At 45.2% G+C, this 22,500-nt stretch overlaps 2 protein-coding genes across 6 annotated transcripts in view; one reads left to right on the forward strand and one right to left on the reverse strand.

Annotated features, from left to right (window-relative positions):
* Positions 1–22,500, forward strand: part of LOC122247341 (uncharacterized) — a 127,961-nt gene that overhangs the window by 43,855 nt on the left and 61,606 nt on the right. The window lies entirely within an intron of this gene.
* LOC122247340 (BTB/POZ domain-containing protein 6) overlaps positions 1–22,500 on the reverse strand; it is a 108,385-nt gene that overhangs the window by 33,469 nt on the left and 52,416 nt on the right. For 4 of the 5 annotated variants that reach the window (XM_086530807.1, XM_043006562.2, XM_086530808.1 and 1 more), the window contains one exon: positions 16,754–16,905. In XM_086530807.1, coding sequence (XP_086386933.1) covers positions 16,754–16,905 — 152 coding nt within the window. Of the gene's footprint in view, positions 1–16,753; positions 16,906–18,573; positions 19,525–22,500 lie in introns of those variants that run through there. The other variant, XM_043006561.2, reaches the window with a different exon arrangement.

Consider the following 22,500-nt stretch of genomic DNA (forward strand, 5'->3'; position numbering starts at 1 on the left):
TCTTCCCTGATTTCTTCTATTATTTCTCATCTCCGTGTCTCTTCCCCTCTCTCTCTCTCTCTCTCTTCTTCCTCTCTTCCTATCTTCTTCCTCTCTCTCTCTTTCTTCTTCTTCCTTATCATCAGCCAATGTCTATTTTTGTCTCTCACTTTACTGACACAATAGCCAAAGCGGGGGAAGGGGTGGGGGAGGGGAGGTGAGGGAGGGGAGGTGAGGGGGTGCTTGGAAGGGCGGGACAGAGTGCAAGTCTCCCCCCCCCCTCCTCCTCATCCACTCCACCCTCCACGTGCACAAAGGACAAAGAAAACCAAATACATCAAATGGTGAAAGAATATTTAAGGAATCCCTCCCCTTTCCCTTAAACCCCCCTCCTCCCTCCCCCTCCCCCTCCTTCCCCACCCCTCCCACTACAGTGCGCATTCCGAGGTGCGAACGTTTTGAGCGGCTCCTTTTTTTTCCTTTTTTTTATCTTTTTTCTCTTTAATTGTTCATCTTTCTTTGCTTGTTGATGTTGTTCTGTTGTTGGTAGTTGTAGTTGATGTTGTCTCTTGTTGTTGTTGATGACATTATTGTTGCTGTTTTTGCTTGTGTTGTTTTGCTTGTTACTGATGTTGTTGTTATTATTTTCGTTGCTGTAGTTCCTGTTTTCCTTGTTGTTCTTGTTGTTGTCCTTGTTTTTCATGTATAAGTTGTCGTTGTTGTTGTTGTTGTTCTTTGCTCGTGTAGACAAAAATACCCCGAAAACAAAATTCAAAATCTGCACCTATACCTATACTTTATAAAAAAAAATCCTTATCGTTTGATCGCTATGCACACGGTACGCCATGCGGGTGAGTTAAACCGTAAAGAAACCGCATCTTCAACATTTTTATTTTACAGTAGACAAATATATGATGAAACTAAGGTACACAATGCAATTCATTCATATATTACCCCGCAATTTCCCTGATAAACTTCATGCCCCCCTCCCCCTTTCCCCCCCCTACTATCAAGACCCAGATTGTGGGATACAGAATCCATTAAATATCCACTATATCATATCCACTATATATGAGATTGAGAGAAATCCATTGATACCACTTTCATGGTATTTACTAACGCGGCGCATTTCGGAAAAAAAATTACCAATAGAATAATAACGCCGAGAACGGTAATCATTTGCATAATGAAGAATGTGTTGCAATGATAGCAATCAGAATTATGATATTATTATTTATTTCGACGATGACTTGATACATCTGTTGATATAGTTCGTAGATTCGTTGAGTAATGCTGATCGATGTTGCAATATTGATAATGCAACATTTAGCCAATTTGAGGTCACTATCTTCCACTGTTAATTTTTTGACACTTACATATGAAAAATATGAAAAAAATAGATTAAAGAAATACTTAAAATAAAGTCACATATAAAACAATAATGAAACAAAAAAATCCATTTACCTCGGACGCCGGTAACAAAGCCAATGCATCGTCGCAACCAAAGTTCAAACGAGGTTCTTACTGAAGACCTGATCAGTGCAGGAGTTGCGTTGAAAATGATCAAGAAGACGAGGCCATCGGGGCTTTTTATAATGCAACTTAGGACATTGGGGTGGGGGTGGGGGGGTGGGGTGGGGGGGAGTAAGAGAGGAAAAGTAAAGGATGTAGATATGAGTGAGTCGGAATGTGCGTGCGTTTGTGCGTGCGTTTACCTCGTATCCGTCCGTGTGAGCGTGCGTGCGTGCGTGAGTGTTAGTCATGTACCCCCCAACCCCCCAAAACCCCCCTTCTCCTTCCCCCCCTTACCTACTGCCTTCCAAATGTCGTATGAGGGAGACCTATTTAAATGTCCTTTATTTTTCATTATGTAGTGTTATTTTTCATTTGTGAAACGTACATCTTTGATGAACATAGTATGTGATTTCCTCCGATTGCGAATGATACGAGATGGCGTAATACGGATAGACAGACAGGAAGACAGAAAGAACGGACAGACACACAGATAGACTTTTAATGGATTGACGGGATTGACAAGTTGACAGACAGATTGATTGATGTATCGGTAAATCGGGAGACAGGGAAAGAGAGAAGGAGAGAGAGAGAGAGAGAGAGAGAGAGAGAGAGAGAGAGAGAGAGAGAGAGAGAGAGAGAGAGAGAGAGAGAGAGAGAGAGAGAGAGAGAGAGAGAGAGAGAGAGAGAGAGAGAGAGAAAGAAAGATAGATAGAGAGAGAAAGAAATAAAAACAGATGGAAAGACAGACAGCCAAACAGACAGATGGACAGATAGATAGACAGTTAAATATAGTACAGATAGGGAGGGATGTAGAAATATCCTTTAATTCACAACATCCTACCAAAAGACGAAAGAGAAATTAGAACGCGTGAGATGTTGTCCGCCGGATGTATTCTGAAAGAGAAAGAGGGAGAGAGAGAGAGAGAGAGAGAGAGAGAGAGAGAGAGAGAGAGAGAGAGAGAGAGAGAGAGAGAGAGAGAGAGAGAGAGAGAGAGAGAGAGAGAGAGAGAGAGAGAGGGAGAGAGAGAGAGAGAGAGAGAGAGAGAGAGAGAGAGAGAGGGAGGAGGGACGGAGGGACGGAGGGAGGGAGGGAGGGAGGGAGGGAGGGAGAGAGAGAGGGAGAGGGCGAGGGAGAGGGAGGAGAGGGAGAGAGGGAGAGAGGGAGAGCGAGAGAGAGAGAGAAGGAGAGAGAGAGAGGAGAGGAGAGAGAGAGGAGGAGGGAGGGAGAGAGGGAGAGAGAGAGAGAGAGAGAGAGAGAGAGAGAGAGAGAGAGAGGGAGGAGGAGGGGAGGGAGAGGGAGGGAGGGGGAGGGGGAGGGAGAGAGAGAGAGAGAGAGAGAGAGAGAGAGGGAGAGAGGGAGAGAGGGAGAGAGAGAGAGGGGGAGAGAGGGAGAGAGAGAGAGGGAGAGAGGGAGAGAGGAGAGAGAGAGAGAGAGGAGAGAGGAGAGAGAGAGAGAGAGAGAGAGAGAGAGAGAGAGAGAGAGAGAGAGAGAGAGAGAGAGAGAGAGAGAGAGAGAGTGTGTGTGTGTGTAAGGAGAAAGAGATGGGAAGAAAGATGGAGAGAGAGAGAGGGATAGATAGATAAATAGATAGATAGACAGATAGATAGATAGAGAGAATGTAAGGGGAAAGAGATGTGAGGAAAGATGGAGAGAGAGAGAGAGGGAGAGATAGATAGATAGATAGATAGATAGGGAGAAAAAAAATGTAAGGAGAAAGAGATGTGAGGAAAGATGGAGAGAGAGAGAGGGAGAGAGAGATAGATAGATAGATAGAGATAGAGAGAGAGAGAGATAAAAGATCAGTCTTCCGCTCTGTTTGTCTGTTTATATGTATATATGTCTGTCTCTGTCTCTGTCTCTGTCTCTCTCTGTTTCTGTCTCTGGCTGCCTCTGTCTGTGTGTGTAAATGTTTGTATGAATCCTTGTGCGTTTGCGATTGTACATTTATCTATGTGTGTTAATTACATGGAAAAAAGTTTAATGCAACAGTCTTTAGCTTAAGAACGGAAATCTGAAGAATATATATATCTATCTTTGTAAATCCTTTAATTTCTTTTAAAACTTACTTTCCTTCGTCACTTTCTGAGTAAAGAAATCCTTTTTTTTTTTTTTTTTTCGTGTGTGTTTTTGTAAGGAGAAAGGATATGTGTGTGTGCGTGTGTGTGTTTATACGTGTGTGTGTGCGTGTGTGTGTTTATACGTGTGTGTGTGCGTGTGTGTGTTTATACGTGTGTGTGTGTGTGGGGTATTTATGTGTGTGTGTGTGGTGGGGGTATTTGTGTGTGTTTTTGTACGTGTGTATGTTTTTGTATATGTATTAGTGTGAGTATGTGTGTGTGTGTGTGTGTGTGTGTGTGTGTGTGTGTGTGTGTGTGTGTGTGTGTGTGTGTGTGTGTGTGTGTGTGTGTGTGTGTGTGTGTGTGTGTGTGTGTGTGTGTGTGGGGGCGTGTGTGTTTAGTGTGTTTATTTGTGTGTGTATGTATATGTGTGTATGCACGGATGTGTATGCAAGTGCGTGTGCGTTGGGGTGCATGCGTTCTTATATGCGTTAGCCGGGAAGCCCACGGCCACAATGCGTAATGGAAACAGCCACTGTCACCAGCGCTACGCATGGGTACGGAGAACCCTGTGTATTTACATGTTTACGTATTTACGTATTTACTCGACCGGAAGCCCCCCTCTAGTTCACTGCGAGTCAGAGTAGTTGGTAGATCGGAAATGGAAGCACTGGTGGTGGAAGTCGGGGTGCGTTTTTGTAGGTGTGGGTGGGGTGGAGGGGGAGGGGGGGCGAGGTGGAAGCGGCACACATACATACAAACAAACACATTAACACACACACGCACACACACACACACACACACACGCACACATACAGACACATACACACACACACACACACGCACATATACACACACACGCAAACACACACACACACACACAGACACATACACACACACACACACGCACATATACACACACACGCACATATACACACACACAAACACACACACACGCACATATACACACACACGCAAACACACACACACGCACATATACACACACACAAACACACACACACGCACATATACACACACACACACATATACACACACAAAAAAAAAAATCACAAACACACACACACACCCAAATCCCTCGAGAAAGTCCTTTAAATCCTTCCTATCGTCAGCGATATCGAAATAACGTAATCCTTCACCCCGAAAAGATGGCTCTCATTAAATCCTTTGTATTTATTTCATCCACAAGACTAAAGAAGATTCCGATACTACTAAATCTCCGATAACCCCCCCTCCTTCCCCCCCGCTCCCTCCCTCCATCCTGAAAAAAAAAAAAAACATAAAAAAACATAAGCACACAAATACACAAGCTTATCTTCCAATGTCATGGTCCCACGTTCGAATCCCCGTCTTATTAGAAAGGGCATCCAGTCAACTTCGGGTTGCGCTGCCAGACGAGTTCTGAAACATCTAGTGGTTTTTGGTACTCATGATGATATGATGTATACTGAAAGTATGGTGTATTATCATTATCATTACCATTATCATCATCATCATCATCTTCTTCTTCTTTTTCTTCTTCTTCTTCCTCCTCCTCCTCGTCATCATCATCACCATCACCATCACACAGGGTATTGTCTAACACACACGCATACCCAAACACACGCACGCATAAACACATGCACACACAAGCGGATCACATATATATATATCTACGTATTTACTTTCTCATTCTCTCTCTCTAACCCCCCCCCCCTCCCCTTGTCGTAAGTATGAGTAAAAGCCTCGATAATCGGAATTTACTTCCGTTGTTTGAATGACGTCACCTTTTCCTTTTTCTTATGACAGTCTACTCATCTTCCATCTCCCTTCCCCACCCCCTCCTCCTCCTCCCCCTCTCCTTTAGCCCTCCGTCGCTGTCACCCCTACCCCTCCTCCTGCCATCTCCCTCCTCCTTTCTTCGCCTTTCCCTCTCCCTTCCCTCCCCTCCCCTCTTCCTTCCTCCTTCCCTCCCCATCCTCTCCTTCTCATAGAATTGCTGTAGGAAGAAGAAAGAAGAGGAGGGGAAGAAGAAAGTAAATGGAATAAAAAAAGAGGAGGCAGAATGGGGAGGAGAGGGAGAAGAAAGAGGGAAAAGGAGAAGGAGGAGTGAGGAGGAAAAGGATAGGGGAGGAGGTAGGGGGAAGAAGAGGGAGGGAGGAGGATAGATGGAGGAGGGAGGAGGAGGAGGAGGAGGGAGGAAGAGAAGGGGAGGAGGAGGAGAAGAAGAAGAAGAAAAAATAAGTAGAAAAATAAGAATGAGAATGAGGAGAAAGAAGAAAGAACGGGAGAGGAGACGCAAGGGGAAGAAGACACAACGATCGTCTTTGTGTGAGCCATGTCGCTGCGCCGCCGAAGTCCTTCATTAGCATGTGCTTCAGGGACGCCCACGACCGCCATCGGTACCTGATAAGCCTTGCCATTACGTTCTAAATTGTGCGTTCAACTAGAGTCAATGTCCAATTAGCTGATCTGATTGTGTGTTCCGAGTCAGATGAACGAATCAGCTGATCGGAAGGGGTTCATTGTGTTCAGCGAATCGGTTGATTGGCTAGTGTTTAGTTAGTTTATCTGACTGTCTGTGCGAATCAGCTACCTGTGATTGGCCGATGTCTAATCAGCTGATCGGGAAGTATCTTCAGCAATCGTACGAATTAGTTGGTTCAAGGTGACTAATACCCAATCAGCTGATATGCTTGTGTTCGATGTTAAAAGAACAAATCAGCTGTTCGAGAGTGGTCAATTCCCGATCAGCTGATCGTCCAAATCAGCTGATTGAGAGTGGCCCTGTTCAATCAGCTGACCTGAATGCTCTCGTACTGACATGAATGGGATCGCTTTATACTCCTTGAGTATAAGGCGATTTAAAAAGATATGAGTGATCCTTCATTCAGATTATAGATTGGCTGCGATTCATTTTTTATTTTGTAAGGTATTGATGTCATTTATGGGTTACTGTTGATGTGTTTAATTATTTTATTTTAAAAGTTATTGTTGATGTTATTATTGATGGCATTTCAGGTACAATTGTTAATGTTATTTTTATTGCTATCATGCGTGTTACTATTGATGCTAACATTGAGCCTTATTGTGATATTATTTTTTATCTGGCTTATGCAACACCCCTGATGCAACTTATGTGGCAAAGATAAGAAAACCGGTTATGTCATTACAAAGCAACACAAAGCAAACAGGTTTCGGCGCAACAAACCACCGCATGCCGGAATGGCTATCTCTCCCTCCATCTCTCTTTCTATCTATTTATCTATTTCTCTGCCGTTCTGCTCTATATATTTCTTTGTCTATGTCTACCCTTACTCTTTCTCTCTCTCTTTATCTATCTATCCATCTTCCCCTCCTCCCTCCCTCCCTCTCTCCCATTCTTCCTCCCCCCTGTCTCCCATACATTCTCCCCCTCTCTCCCACCCTCTTTCTCTCCCATCCTCCCTCCTCTCTCCCCCATCCTTTCTCCCTCTCTTTATCTCATCCACCCTCCCACGCTCCCATCCTCCCTCCCTCTGTCTTTCTCACCCTCCCTCCCTCTCTTTATCCCATGCGCCCTCCTTCTCTCCCACCCGCCCTCCCTCCATCTCTCCCATCTTCCCTTCCTCAATCTCTCTTTCTCTCCCATCCTCCCTCCCTCTTTCTTTCTCTCTCCCATCCTCCCTCCCTCTCTTTCTCCCATCCTCCCTACCTCCCTTTCTCCCATCCTCCCTCCCTCCCTCTCTCCCATCTTCCCATCCTCCTTCTCTCTTTCTCTCTCCCACCCTCCCTCCTTCTCTCTCTCCCATCCTCCCTCCCTCCCTCTCCCCCATCCTCCCTCCCTCTGTCTCCCTTTCCCATCTTCCCTCCCTCCCTCTCTCCCATCCTCCCTCCCTCTCTTTCTCCCATCCTCCCCCCCTCCCTCTCTCCCATCTTCCCTCCCTCTCTCTTTCTCTCTCCCATCTTCCCTCCCTCCCTCCCTCTCTCTTTCTCTCTCCTACCCTCCCTCCCTCTCTCTTTCTCTCTCCCTCCCTCCCTCTCTCCCTTTCCCATCTTCCCTACCTCCCTCTCTCCCATCCTCCCTCCCTCTCTTTCTCCCATCCTCCCTACCTCTATCTCCCTTTCCCATCTTCCCTACCTCTCTCTTTCCCATCCTCCCTCCCTCCCTCTCTCTTTCTCTCTCCCATCCTCCCTCCCCCCCCTACCCCCTTTCTCCCATCCTCCCTCCCCCCCTACCCCCTTTCTCCCATCCTCCCTCCCTCTCACACACAATCATAATCTTGTTCTCTAATGAACGCGTTTTTCCCCCCAACGCGAGCGCTTTCCGTCATGAATAAACCAAAGACCCAAAGACTGCATGACGTAATGACCAGGCCGCCTCCTGCTGTAATTCGAGGCGTGCTGCAAAAGAAGCGAAAAAGAAATGGCAGTTCTTCTTTTTCGTTTTCGTTTATTTGTTTTCAGTGCGTATAGGTTCTTAATTTTTTTGGGGGAGGGGGGATGGAAGGGGAAGGGGGTAAAGGGGGGTGAGGTATTTTTGGTATTTGGGGGTTGGGGGGTGGGGTGGGGGCGTGAGTAATTTTCAAGAAGGGAGGGGGAGGCGAGGATGAAACAAATGTTGCTCTGCATATGACTATTACTTATACAAAAACAATTGTTCAATAGAAAGACTAAAACAAGATATTTCCTTTTCTTTTCCACACATTTTTACACTAAAACCACATATTCTGTTTACAGTAAAACTAACGCATTTTCTTCAAATTTCTCTTTTCTAAAATCATGTATTTTTCCGATTTTTTTTGTCTAAAACTACGTAATTTTTAAAGATAAACATTATGTGAAAACACGTATTATTTCTTATTTTCCTTTTAAATCTAAATTACGTATTTTATCCCATTTTTTATTCATTTATTTTTATTTTTTCTAATCCAGAGTGATTTTCATTCCCTTAGTTGGAGATGAGGGGCGGGGGGGGGGGGGGGGGAAAATGATAAAAAGAAGGAAATGGAGAAGAGGAAAGGATAAGAATGAAGAGAAATGGGAAAGAAAGGAGATAGGTTGGACCACTTGGCCAGAGGTTACAATAAGGAAGTACGAGGTATTGTGGGGTCGAGGACAGGAGGGGGAGGGGGGGGAGGAATAAACAAAGAAATAAGGAATATGCACATGGCGGGAAGTGTTGAATGTCTCTCTCTCTCTCTCTCTTACTATATATATATATATATATATAATATATATATATATATATATATATATATATATATATATTTATATATATATATATATATATATATATATATATATATATATATCGAGAGAGAGAGAGAGAGAGAGAGAGAGAGAGAGAGAGAGAGAGAGAAGAAGGAACGAAAAAGCGAAGAGCCCTAGAGAAGAAGGGAAAGAGGAAGGTGGAGTGAGGGGGCGTGGAGAGCGAGGATTGGCGAAGGGCCGCGAGGGAAGGAGGTGCCAGCCGCGTGGCACTCCTCCCGTGGCGCCGTCATGCACATCCGTTGCATAATAATGAGTCGAGAGCACACTGGTCGCCATACCACCACCTCCCCCTTTCGCCCCTCCCTCCCCTCTCCCCCTCCTTCTTCGCCCCTCCCTCTCCTTCTCCCTCTTCCCCCTTCGCCCCTTTCTCCCCTCTCCTCCTCCCCCCTTCGTCCCTCCCTCCCCTCCCCTTTCCCCCTTAGCCCCTCCCTCCCCTCTCCTCCTCCCCCCTTCGCCCCTCCTTCCCCTCTCCCCTTCGCCCCTCCCTCCCCTCTCCCCCTCTCGTTCTCTCCATCACATCCAACCACTGTTGCAACTTTGAGTGCAATTATATAGATAATCACTATAGTTGCATGCAATCGGGTAATGTAAATCTGTGTTTCCTTGAGCGTGTTGTTAGGGCAACATCAACGCCTGCATCACACTGCATGCTCAGCACATTAATGTACCGCGTGTTCGCATGAATTTGCATGACTCCTTGTTGTCAGATCAATGTGAAAGAAATATGACATATGTTTGTTCTGTTTTGAATTATGATTATGCAACAGACTTGCTTTTTTTTCCTTCCATGGTATTTAGAATGCACTAGATGCATTTCACTGCCTGTTATCTATCTTGCACTATATAACACATACTGTGTTGTATCTACTCTCACCGTTTCTTATTCACTATAGCGTGTGTATAATGCATTTTTTTTTACTGTGTACTTTGCTGTATTTACTAATCTTTTTGGTTCATTCACCATATTTTATACATTATGAAATACACTCTTTGACATATACTGTGTTGCATCTACTCTTCTGCTTGTCATTCACTTTTTATTGTATATCATGCACTGAACCTAGTATCTGCTTTGTCATTCATCCACCGTCATTCATTCATATATGTTATACACTATGCACTCTTTTCCATATACTGCGTTTCCTCTAATAGCTGTCTTATTCGCTATCTGCTACGAAACCTGCTATCTGCTAGCTGTAGTCTAGTATTTTTTTAGCCTCTGTTGACTCTTTGCAAGCTATTCTTATTTAGAATAAACAAGATGAATGAAAGCCGGAATTCAGGGTAAACATATTCGCTGATGTATGCGTGTAAATTTTAATGAATGAATGAATGAATATATGACTTGGTTATCTAATAAACACGTGTGCACATGTATGTCTGTAAGTTTCTTAAGTATGTTGATGTAAGTATATAAGTCTGGATACTTGAAGAGCGTACATACATTTATTGAATAAGATGAGACATGACTTGCAACGGATGTGTGCTTTCTTCCATTCTCAAAGTCTGGCATTATAAAACATTCTTCGTCACTTACGGGAAAAGAAGAGGGGAAGAGAAAAAGGAAATAAAAAGTAAACGGAAAAGAAAATAATTCCATCCTTTGTATTCTTCGAAAGAAAAATAAAAAAACGAGCATGAGACCAACATTATCTGTATGTTTGTATTTCTTACAAGAAAGCGGAGAGAGACGAGATAATATGATAATGGCACCGGATGTACCCGCGGTGTCAGCTGGGTTTTTTTTAGCGCGTGCCAGAGCAAGGAGCCATGGCAGGGTGCCGGGGAGGCTGTCTGAGCAAGGAGCCATGGCAGGGAGCCGTGGAGGCTGTCTGAGCAAGGAGCCATGGCAGGGAGCCGTGGAGGCTGTCTGAGCAAGGAGCCATGGCAGGGTGCCGGGGAGGCTGTCTGAGCAAGGAGCCATGGCAGGGAGCCGTGGAGGCTGTCTGAGCAAGGAGCCATGGCAGGGTGCCGGGGAGGCTGTCTGAGCAAGGAGCCATGACAGGGTGCCGTGGAGACTGTCTGAGCAAGGAGCCATGGCAGGGTGCCGTGGAGGCTGTCTGAGCAAGGAGCCATGGCAGGGTGCCGGGGAGGCTGTCTGAGCAAGGAGCCATGGCAGGGAGCCGTGGAGGCTGTCTGAGCAAGGAGCCATGGCAGGGTGCCGGGGAGGCTGTCTGAGCAAGGAGCCATGGCAGGGTGCCGGGGAGGCTGTCTGAGCAAGGAGCCATGGCAGGGTGCCGGGGAGGCTGTCTGAGCAAGGAGCCATGACAGGGTGCCGTGGAGGCTGTCTGAGCAAGGAGCCATGACAGGGTGCCGGGGAGGCTGTCTGAGCAAGGAGCCATGGCAGGGTGCCGTGGAGGCTGTCTGAGCAAGGAGCCACAGAATAGTGCCAAAGGTAGGAATAAGAAGCAAAGAGCCACGCTGGGCGCCACGACAAACTGCCGGAAGGAGCCACAGCAGAGATCCCGAGCAAGGAGCCGTAGCTACGAGCCGGTTAGGATGCCTGGACAGAGTGCCTAAGCAAGGAGACACTTGTTTATTGTTGACTTACCCCTTTTATCTCACGTTATTACTTATGCACTCCAATCATCGAATTATCACCAAGCATAATTCAGAACACATGGCGCCTCTAATCTAATCAGTTCTCTTTCGTCATTAACATCCCTTCGTTATATCCTTTGTTCATTTAATCTGCGGCCGTCTCTGAAAACCTTTAAATCATCAGCTTTTCGCTTTTAAATCGTGGTTGACAAAGGCGGACGGAAAACTTGGTGGATGGTTATTGTGACTGTTAACAGCTGACTCGTTTGAGGAATGAATAGTCACGCAGCTGAATACTTTGAGAGATGAACAGTCACACAACTGGGCGGTTTGAGAGGTGAACAGTCACTTTGATATTTGAACAGTCACTTAGAAATATGAACAGTCACACACCTGGGCTTGAACAGTATGAGAGATGAACAGTCACACAACTGGGAGGTTTGAGAGGTGAACAGTCACTTTGAAATATGAACAATCACAGAACTGAATAGTGTGATAGATGAACAGTCACTTTGAAATATGAACAGTCACATATCTGAACCATCTGAGAAATGAACAATCACACAGCTGAACAGTTTGAGAGATGAACAGTCACGCGGATATTTGAACAATCACACAGCTAAACAGTTTGGTACAGTAATTGACCTTGAAGGTATATGATCTTTCTAAGGGTCTGTCCGGTTTTCATTTTTCCCAGACCTTATGCTCTCTTGTTTAAATTAGAACAGGCGAGGCTAGATTAGGATAGGAGATGATAAGAAAGGACAGGATAGAATAGGAGAGGAGAGGAGAGGAGAGGAGAGGACAGGATGGGATAAGATAGGAGAGGATTGCATAGATAGGTTATGTTGTGTTATGTTATGTTTTGTTGTGTTGTGTTGTGTTGTTTTGTTGTGATGTGTTATGTTGTATGTTGTGTTGTGATGTGTTATGTTGTGTTGTGTTAATATAGGAAAGAATAAGTAAGGTGATGTCATGTTATGTTATGTTACGATATGTTATGCTATGTTATATGATACATTATGTAATGTTGCCTTGTGTTATGTTATATCATGTAATATTATGTTATGCTATGTTAGGGTTAGTTAATGCCCGAGGACAGAGGGACTTAAAATCACGTTCTTTTTCTCAATACACACACAAAAACAAAAACAAAAGAACAACAAAAACAGTAAGAACACCTCAGCCCAGTCAGCACTGACAGCGAGTCAGTCTATTAGCCCGCCTGTCTGAGAGCGGAATGACCTTGAGGCCAGATAGTCTGTCAATGAACATTAGTCAACCAGTACGATGGCACCGCGTCACCTAGGCGGTCGTGGCACTGTGGGAAAGATAAGGTGACGTCCGTGCCTTCAGGGTCACGCTCGGGATCTGTTGCAACTAGGGGTGAGAGGGGTTAAGGGAGGTCAGAGGTCATGGAATACAATGTTGCAACTAGGGGTGATAGGGGTTAAGGGAGGTCAGAGGTCATGGAATACAGATTTTGGGGGGTGATTTTGAGGTGTTTCGTGGTGACTGCTAGTGGGTAAGGTCAGAGGTCATTTAATTAATGCTGGGTGACATTGGTGATGACTTTGAGGTCGTGATGACTGTGTCGTATTTGTTTTTCTTAGGTATTCAGTTAAGAGGGGAAAGATGAAGATGATGAAAGACTGAAGCTACAGTCAACAATGAGAAAGAAAATGCTTCATTTGTAAGAAAAAAAAAAAAATTACCGTAGATCAAAAAAAAAGAAATTTATTTATAAAATAAACGAAAAAACAAAAACAGAACAAAACAAAAATCCTCAACGTAAAGAATTAAACAAAACTACTTAATTCGCCAAGACCAAAATGCATAATTAATGTCCCGCCATTACTACTCTTGCGCCTGTATCCCCTCACGACTGCCATTCCATCCACTGCGCTTACCCTCCCCGCCCCCCGCCCGCCATTGTCTCACTCATCGCGTTTTGTTGCGCCTTCGTGATCTAACTTCTTATAAGAAGATCTAGCAAATCCGTGTATTGAGATGTTTGTTTGTACGATGACGCTGACCTTTCCATCCCTGCGAGTGACATCGCAAGGGTCTTTGTAACTGTCACAAGCAACTACTTCAGAATTCGTGATTAAAGTGAGGTTTTTCGATTTGCTTTTGGGCATGTTTTTGTCACGGCAGTTTTTTTTTTGTTTGTTTCTTTTTTCATTTTTTGTGAATTAAGTGTAATGCGTAGCTTTAATTGTCGGTCTTTGTTATCTTGGCGGTAACTTCAGTCGAGGTTCAGAATCGAGACGATTGCATAAATGTAGCAGCGCGTTGCTTTTGATATCATTTATGAGAACCAGGAGTAACGTTATCTCATTTTTCTTATTTCTCTCTCTATCTACCCTCTCTCTGTCTCTCACTCTCTCTGTGTTTCTCTCAGTTTTTTTCTCCCCCTCTCTCTGTCTGTCTGTCTGTCTCTCTCTCTTTCTCTCTCTCTCTCTCTCTCTCTCTCTCTCTCTCTCTCTCTCTCTCTCTCTCTCTCTCTCTCTCTCTCTCTCTCTCTCTCCCCTCTCTCTCTCTCCTCTCTCTCTCTCTCTCTCTCTCTCTCTCTCTCTCTCTCTCTCTCTCTCTCTCTCTCTCTCTCTCTCTCTCCCTCCCTCCCTCCCTCCCTCCCTTTCTCTCTCTCGTCTTTTCTCTCATATTTCCATCGTGACCTTAACTACCAAACATTGAAAGATAATCTTTCGACATACAAGCCGCATCACTCGCCGAGCGACATCAATCATTAAGAAAAAAAAAATTATATCAGCCATCGCCTCCTCTGGAGAAAATCAAAACGTTTTAACTCCGAAAAGCTATCGCGACAAATGACATCTGGGATTTAATTAATTATCAAAATGCATATATCTAAGATGTAAACAAGTGGCTAACCTGCAGAGTCACGCACGTGTCTGGGTGTTTACCCTTTGACTCTTAGGTGGTTTACTTATAAGAACTTGGGTTTTGACTTACTTATAATGCGGTTTATGAATGTGAACATGTGTACATTCCTGTGTGTACAGTATGTGATTGTGTACATCCATTTGTCTGTGTGTACAGTATGTAAATGTGTATATATATGTGTGTGTGTACAGTATATGAATATGCATATCTATGTTTATATAGTTTGTAAACGTGTACATCCATGTATGTACAATATGTGTATACTATCTGCAGATGTGCACATCTGTGTGCATACAGTCTGTAAATGTATGCATCTGTGTGTATACAGTATGTGAATCTGTACATCTGTGTGTATACAGAATGTGAATGTGTACATCTGTGTGTATACAGTATGTGAATGTGTACATCTGTGTGTATACAGTATGTGAATGTGTACGTCTGTGTGTATACAGTATGTGAATGTGTACGTCTGTGTGTATACAATGTGTAAATGTGTATATCTGTGTGTATACAGAATGTGAATGTGTACATCTGTGTATACAGTATGTGAATGTGTATATCTGTGTGCATACAGTGTGTAAATGTGTTTATCTGTGTATTTATGTTATCATCACATCCACATCCTCTCATCAATAAACAAAGGCAACTCAAACCACATACGTATCTGACCGTTGCCCGCACTCACACTTGTACTTGATATCGAAATAACGAAAATCAAAAAAGATGATGGGAGTTTTTTATTTATGATTGACACGTGTAGACTACCCCATCCCTCCCTCCCCTCTCCCCCGTCCTTCTCCCCATCCCATCTCTCCCCCCTCCCCTCCCCTCCCTCCACCCCGGCCTTCTCCCCATCCCATCTCTCCACCACTCCCCTCCCCTCCCTCCTCCGTCCTTCTTCCCATCCCATCTCTCCCCCCTCCACTCCCCTCCCCTCCCTCCTCCATCCTTCTTCCCATCCCATCTCTCCCCCCTCCCCTCCCCTCCCTCCTCCGTCCTTCTTCCCATCCCATCTCTCCCCCCTCCCCTCCCCTCCCCTCCCTCCCACTCCTTCTCCCCATCCCATCTCTCCCCCCCCCTCCCCTCCCCTCCCTCTCCCATTCCTTCTCCCCATCCCATCTCTCCCCCCTCCCCTCCCCTCCCCTCCCTCCCACTCCTTCTTCCCATCCCCTTCCCTCCCCTCCCTCCTCTCTCCCCCCCCTTCCATCCCATCTCTCCCCCCTCCCCTCCCCTCCCCTCCCTCCCCCTCCTTCTCCCCATCCCCTTCCCTCCCCTCCCCTCCCTCCCCCGTCCTTCTCCCTATCCCATCTTTCCCCCCTCCCCTCCCCTCCCCTCCCTCCCCCGTCCTTCTCCCCATCCCCTTCCCTCCCCTCCCCTCCCTCCCCCGTCCTTCTCCCTATCCCATCTCTCCACCCCCCCCTCCCCTCCCTCTCCCCTTCTCCCTCTCCCCTCTCTCCCCCCTCCCCCCCCCTCCCCTCCCCTCCCCCGTCCTTCTCCCCATCCCATCTCCCCCCCCCCTCCCTTCCCCTCCCCTCCCTATCCCATCTTACCCACCTCCCCTCCCCCCCTCCTCCCCCGTCCTTCTCCCCATCCCACCCCTCCCCCCTCCCCTCCCCTCCCTCCCCCGTCCTTCTCCCCATCCCATCTCTCCCCCCCTCCCCCCTCCCTCCCTCCTCCCCCGTCCTTCTCCCTATCCCATCTCTCCCCCCCATCCCCCCTCCCCTCCCCTCCCTCCTCCCCCGTCCTTCTCCCCATCCCATCTCTCCACCCTCCCCTCCCCTCCCTCCCTCCTCCCCCGTCCTTCTCCCTATCCCATCTTCCCCCCCCCCTCCCTTCCCCTCCCCTCCTATGTGAGATCATCCTGACATCCTGTGTGATAGCATGAGGAGGCATCCTGTAAACTAGTTATTTCAGTGTGTCAAAAACGCACGTAATGTCATGCAAATGCCGTTCATGTTATGCAATATGCCTTGTGGTTTGTGCTGTTATTCGTAGACATCGTATTTTTATTATTAATGGCACTTATTATGCCCTGCGATAATGCTATGGCACTGAATGATCAGATTCGCCGGTCACTAGGAAGGCATTTCTCTTGTATTTATTCCGAGATAAAGATAAAGACATCGATGATAATGCTAGTAATAATAATATTGATAATAATTATATTAATAATGATTATAACGAGCGATTGCATTGCATCTCGACCGACGAATTTTGATTTTTTTTTTTTCACTTGATATTTTTTTTTGTTGACTAGAATTTGCATTATACTTCGCTCGCTTATCCTTTACCTAAACTTGACCTCACTCACCCGTATCCATGACCTCGCATGAGACCTTGTGACCTTGTTCGCAAATCCCCATCAGAAAGTAAATAAGAATAACACAAGACTTAAGAATAACACAGTACTCAAGAATAACACAATACTTAAGAATAACACAAGACTTAAGAATAACACAAGACTTAAGAATAACACAAGACTTAAGAATAACACGATACTCACTCCTTAATACGATCAACAGCTTGGGCGGCCATGGGGGCGGTGGGAGTGGGCGTGGGCGGCGTCTTCTGCTTTCTGAAGGGGAGGTTAGCGCCCATATCGGGATGGGCGTGGAGTAAGGGCGGTCGCGCGCTGCCGGGGTTGAACTCGTCCTTCTGTGGGGGGAAGGGAGAGGGCGGGTTAGAGGAGGCATAGAGGCAAGAAATAGGGAGGGGGGTAGGGATGAAGGGAATAGATGTGCGGTAGTAATGCATAAACAAACACACACACACACACACACACACACACACACACACACACACACACACACACACACACACACACACACACACACACACACACACACACACACACACGCACGCACGCACGCACGCACGCACGCACACACACATACATAAATATATTCGTTAGAAATAAAGGAAGACGGATTGTAAGAGAGTGAGAGTGAGGGTGTGAAAGAGAGAGAGAGGAAGAGAGAGAGAGAGAGAGAGAGAGAGAGAGAGAGAGAGAGAGAGAGAGAGAGAGAGAGAGAGAGAGAGAGAGAGAGAGAGAGAGAGAGAGAGAGAGAGAGAGAGAGAGAGAGAGAGAGAGAGAGAGAGAGAGCGAGAGAGGCAGAAAGACTACTAATGATAAAGATGATAATAACAATCACAAAAATGATAATAATGATAAAGATAAAGAGATCAGTGATAATGCTAATAATAATAATATTAATAATGTTTATAACGATAATACTAATAATGTAACAACTACTGTTTATGCTGCTAGTAGTACTGATAATGTTGATGATAATGATAACAATGATAATGATAATGATGGGAATGATGACAACAATAGTAATAATAACTATTAAATCAATTATGATAATAATGTTAACAATAAAATAGATAACAGCAACATTAATGATAAAAATACACAACGATGATCATGATTATTGATGCAATGATTACGGTGATAATTATAAGCGTAATCCTATAAACAATAAGTATGATAATAATAGTATATACAAAATTAAAAATAACGATAACACCAACAGCAATATAAATAATCATCTTAATAAAAAAAAAATCTAACAACAATAATAATCATTATCATCATCATTAAAAAAAAAAAAAGGAAAAAGGCATAAAACACAAAGTTGAAAGAATTGAACTTTTATGCAAAACGTATCCGTGAGTCTGTCTTTGCGTTCATGTATTATTTTGTAAAGTATAATGAATTAACTTTTTGTTTTATTATTTTTGTGAGTAAAAAGAAAAGGATGCATCGTTATCTTCTTGAGCATCTTAGAGGACACTGATCGCATTATGTTAAAGAGGAAAATGTTTTATTCACTTGGTTATTTATTTCCGTGATCGGGATATTGATAGTAATTATGATTAATGATGATTATGATGATAATGGTAGTGATGATGATAATGATAAAAGTAGTAATAGAAACACAAAACTATTTTATTCTTTTTGTTATTATGATCATTATTATTACTATTGATATTATCGTTATTATTTTTGTTATTATTATTGTTGTTATTATTATTAGTTTCGTTATTGTTGTTATCAATATCACAATTTTCATTGTGGTAATTTATAAAATCTTCTGTGTTTATCATGTGGATATTTGTAAAGCTTGGTAATTGTTGCCATTAACGTATACATCTAATCTAGTTAATAATGAATAAATAAATAAATAAATAAAAGAAAAAAAGAAAGAAAAAGAAATCACGAATATACAAAGGTAGAAAACTTGTAACAATATGCTTTCTATCTGTGACTATGCTTGCGTGTGTGTTCGCCATCATAGCTGATTCTATCGAAATACTGACACTCGAATTGAGAAGGAGAAGGAGAGCCAAGGTGGGCTGACACAATCTCGGATCCTGCGAAGTGCCATACATCAGTGGCATCTCTTCTGGCACGAACCCCATCATCTTCCTGGGTGCCATGATGTCTTGGCAAAGTGCCCGCTGGTCAATGCCGTTAAAGAAATCGTTTTTCATCGCTTTAATTAAAACGACTCGATCCCTGTTTTTATTATTATTTTTTTTTTATCTCTCTCTCTCTCGTCTCACAATCGGTTAGTTTCTCATGGGGATGTCTTTGGCACTCCCTGTGGCACTGACAAGTCGAGGTTGAAAACGGGTCACTGTGAAAGCAGTCTTGGCGGCCAAGGGAACGAGGTAGTAATATGCCCGAGTGTCCCTCGAAACCCCATCCAAGGAAAGGCCTCAAAGGTCACTAAGGTCTTGCTCAAATCAGAGGAACCCATGGGGCACTGACGAGTCGAAAAAAGGGGGAGGGGGGGGAGAGAGAGAGAACGAGTCACTCTGAAAGCAGTCTTGGCGGCCAAGGGAACGCAGCAGCACTCAATCCGTCCTTCACTCGGAAACACACCCGCGAAGAGACACCAAGAGTCACCGAATCACAGCCTTCGAATCCCAGGACACCAAGCCTAGTCGCGCCCTCCGTCCCAGAAGACCACAGCGCCCGAGACTGAAGGCTTCGAGCGGAGAAACCCAGCGATCCAGATGTCTTAGGAGAGAGATAAGTGGCTTCCTGTCGCGAGGGACACTGTCATTAATACTTCAAGGGACTTTTTTCTTTTCTTTTCTCTTTCCAACACGCTCTCTGATACCACGTCAACTCGATCCTCCCCTCCCCCCCTCCCCCATCAAGCCGTCCGGGTCGGCGTTACCCTCATCCGTAGGGCCTCCGTCCAACCGCCGTTCTTCTGACGAAGGCCGGGAAGATCCTCCGAGCGGTGCCAACGCCCCCTCGCCTTAGGGGTTCGTCTTAGCGGGGTCGTCATGCGAACATAAACAAGCCGCTGTACGGATGGCTTTGACATCCTCTGGCGATGGCAACATAGCTCGCTGCTTGTTTGCTTTTGATTTGCGTCTTGTACTTGAGGGCGTCGAAAGCAATCATCGTGCGCCGTCACTCGTCGTCCTTCACTTCAAAGGGCAGAGTATTCACGGGCGTGCGCTCTCACGTTCTCCCGAGTGCCGCTCTCTCTCTCTCTCTCTCTCTCTCTCTCTCTCTCTCTCTCTCTCTCTCTCTCTCTCTCTCTCTCTCTCTCTCTCTCTCTCTCTCTCTCTCTCTCTCTCTCCGCTGGCCAGCCCTTCTTCCTATCCTGTTTCTCATTCGCTCTTTCTTTCTCTCGCTTGCCCTATCCTTCTCATTCTCTATTTCTCTCTCCCTCCCCTCCCCCGTTCTCTCTCTCTCCTTCCCTCTCCCCTTCTCTCTCTATCTCTCCCTCCCTCCCCTCCCCCGTTCTCTCTCTCTCCTTCCCTCTCCCCTTCTCTCTCTATCTCTCTCTCCCTCCCCTCCCCCGTTCTCTCTCTCTCCTTCCCTCTCCCCTTCTCTCTCTCTCTCTCCCTCCCTCCCCTCCCCCGTTCTCTCTCTCTCCTTCCCTCTCCCCTTCTCTCTCTATCTCTCTCTCCCTCCCCTCCCCCGTTCTCTCTCTCTCCTTCCCTCTCCCCTTTTCTCTCTATCTCTCTCTCCCTCCCCTCCCCCGTTCTCTCTCTCTCCTTCCCTCTCCCCTTTTCTCTCTCTCTCTCTCCCTCCCCTTCCTCCGTTCTCTCTCTCTCCTTCCCTCTCCCCTTCTCTCTCTATCTCTCTCTCCCTCCCCTCCCCCGTTCTCTCTCTCCCCTTCTCTCTCTATCTCTCTCTCCCTCCCCTCCCCCGTTCTCTCTCTCTCCTTCCCTCTCCCCTTCTCTCTCTATCTCTCTCCCTCCCCTCCCCCGTTCTCTCTCTCTCCTTCCCTCTCCCCTTCTCTCTCTATCTCTCTCTCCCTCCCCTCCCCCGTTCTCTCTCTCTCCTTCCCTCTCCCCTTCTCTCTCTATCTCTCTCTCCCTCCCCTCCCCCGTTCTCTCTCTCCCCTTCTCTTTCTATCTCTCTCTCCTTCCCTCTCCCCTTTTCTCTCTACCTCTCTCTCCCTCCCCTCCCCCGTTCTCTCTCTCTCCTTCCCTCTCCCCTTCTCTCTCTATCTCTCTCTCCCTCCCCTCCCCCGTTCTCTCTCTCTCCTTCCCTCTCCCCTTTTCTCTCTATCTCTCTCTCCCTCCCCTCCCCCGTTCTCTCTCTCCCCTTCTCTCTCTCCCTCCCTCCCTACTTCTCTCTATCTCTCTCTCTCCCTCCCCCTCCCCCGTTCTCTCTCTCCCCTTCCCTCTCCCCTTCCTCTCTCTATCTCTCTCCCCCCCCCCCCTCCCCCGCTCTCTCTCTCTCCTTCCCTCTCCCCTTCTCTCTCTATCTCTCTCTCCCTCCCCTCCCCCGTTCTCTCTCTCTCCTTCCCTCTCCCCTTCTCTCTCTATCTCTCCCTCCCTCCCCTCCCCCGTTCTCTCTCTCTCCTTCCCTCTCCCCTTCTCTCAGCATAATGCAGTTTCATCGCATTGATTACTCACGGAGAGTGCCAGAACGGCCTCAGGATAAGTTGTATGTATGCCACGCTCATAGCCTTAAGAATTATTTTACATTAATTGAGTTTTTTTTTTTCCTTCAATCTCTTTCTCTCTTTTCTTCGTCTTCGTTGACATACGTGACGTCACACAAATAATGTTGTTACAGCTGGTGTTTTCGTTGATAATGGTAATGTTATATACATCCTTATGTATAGCTGTTTGTTTTTTTACTGTCGTTGTTTTTCTCTTGTTTTGACGAAAGAGAGTCATGATAATAATTGATAATTGATGGTGAAAGAATTGATGATAATGATGGTGATTATAAAGACTTTGGTAACAATGAGGGTAGTAATGATGATGGTTATGATAGTTATGATAATTGTGATAATGTTGATGATTATGATCATAATCATAATATTGGTAGAAGTGTAATATTGATGGTAGTAATAGCGATAGTGAGGATAAAAATGATGAGGTTATTAAAAGGATAATGATATATTAATGATGAATATGATAATGATAGTGATAATGATAATAACCATACAAATAACAATAATAACAAAGTTAATGATGCTGTAGATAACATGAAATTATTACTATTATTATGATTACTATCGATCATGGCTATTATTATTGCCACCATTAATATCATTCTTATTTTGTCAGTATCATTATCAAAGACAACAGATTAGAATAATGACATTATCTGAAAATATATTCAAGTTTTCCAAATTTACCACAACAAGAGTATTATAAATAACCAAAGAAACACACATACAGGAACGAAGGAAAAATAAAAAAAAAACAAATAAACACACGAACACACACACGCCATAGGCCAAAAAGCGATCAATACCCCGGCCACTACGCCTCCCTCAACAGATCTTCGAGAAGCCGTTCCACCTTCTATTCTCATAATCAGCGCCCATCTATTACCTTTTGAGATGATATTTCAAACTAATAGAGTTCAATTCGATCGAGTTAGGTTGATCCCATTAGCTCATTAAGAGGAGTTATTAACGGGGTTTGATGGCACGGCAGCGCTTGGTTCGAGACGCGCGCGGGAATAGAATAGTTATCCTGTTACTTTCTTAAGGATAAAATAGTAATTAGTTTTCGTTAGATGAGATTGACATTTTTGGGTCTGAGTCACCGTGCAAGAGGTAGGGATCGTGATGGTATTTGCCAGTGACGCAACGACGAGAGAAAGGGTTTGAGAGAGAGAGAGAGGAAGAAGAAAGAAAGAAAGATAGATAGATAGATCGAGAGAGGAAGAATAGATAGAGAGAAAGAGGAAGAGGAGAGAGAGAGAGAGAGAGAGAGAGAGAGAGAGAGAGAGAGAGAGAGAGAGAGAGA

This window comes from Penaeus japonicus, unplaced genomic scaffold, assembly GCF_977035675.1.
Source record: "Penaeus japonicus unplaced genomic scaffold, GWHDUDI00000001_assembly GWHDUDI00000034, whole genome shotgun sequence".
Lineage (NCBI taxonomy): Eukaryota > Metazoa > Arthropoda > Malacostraca > Decapoda > Penaeidae > Penaeus > Penaeus japonicus.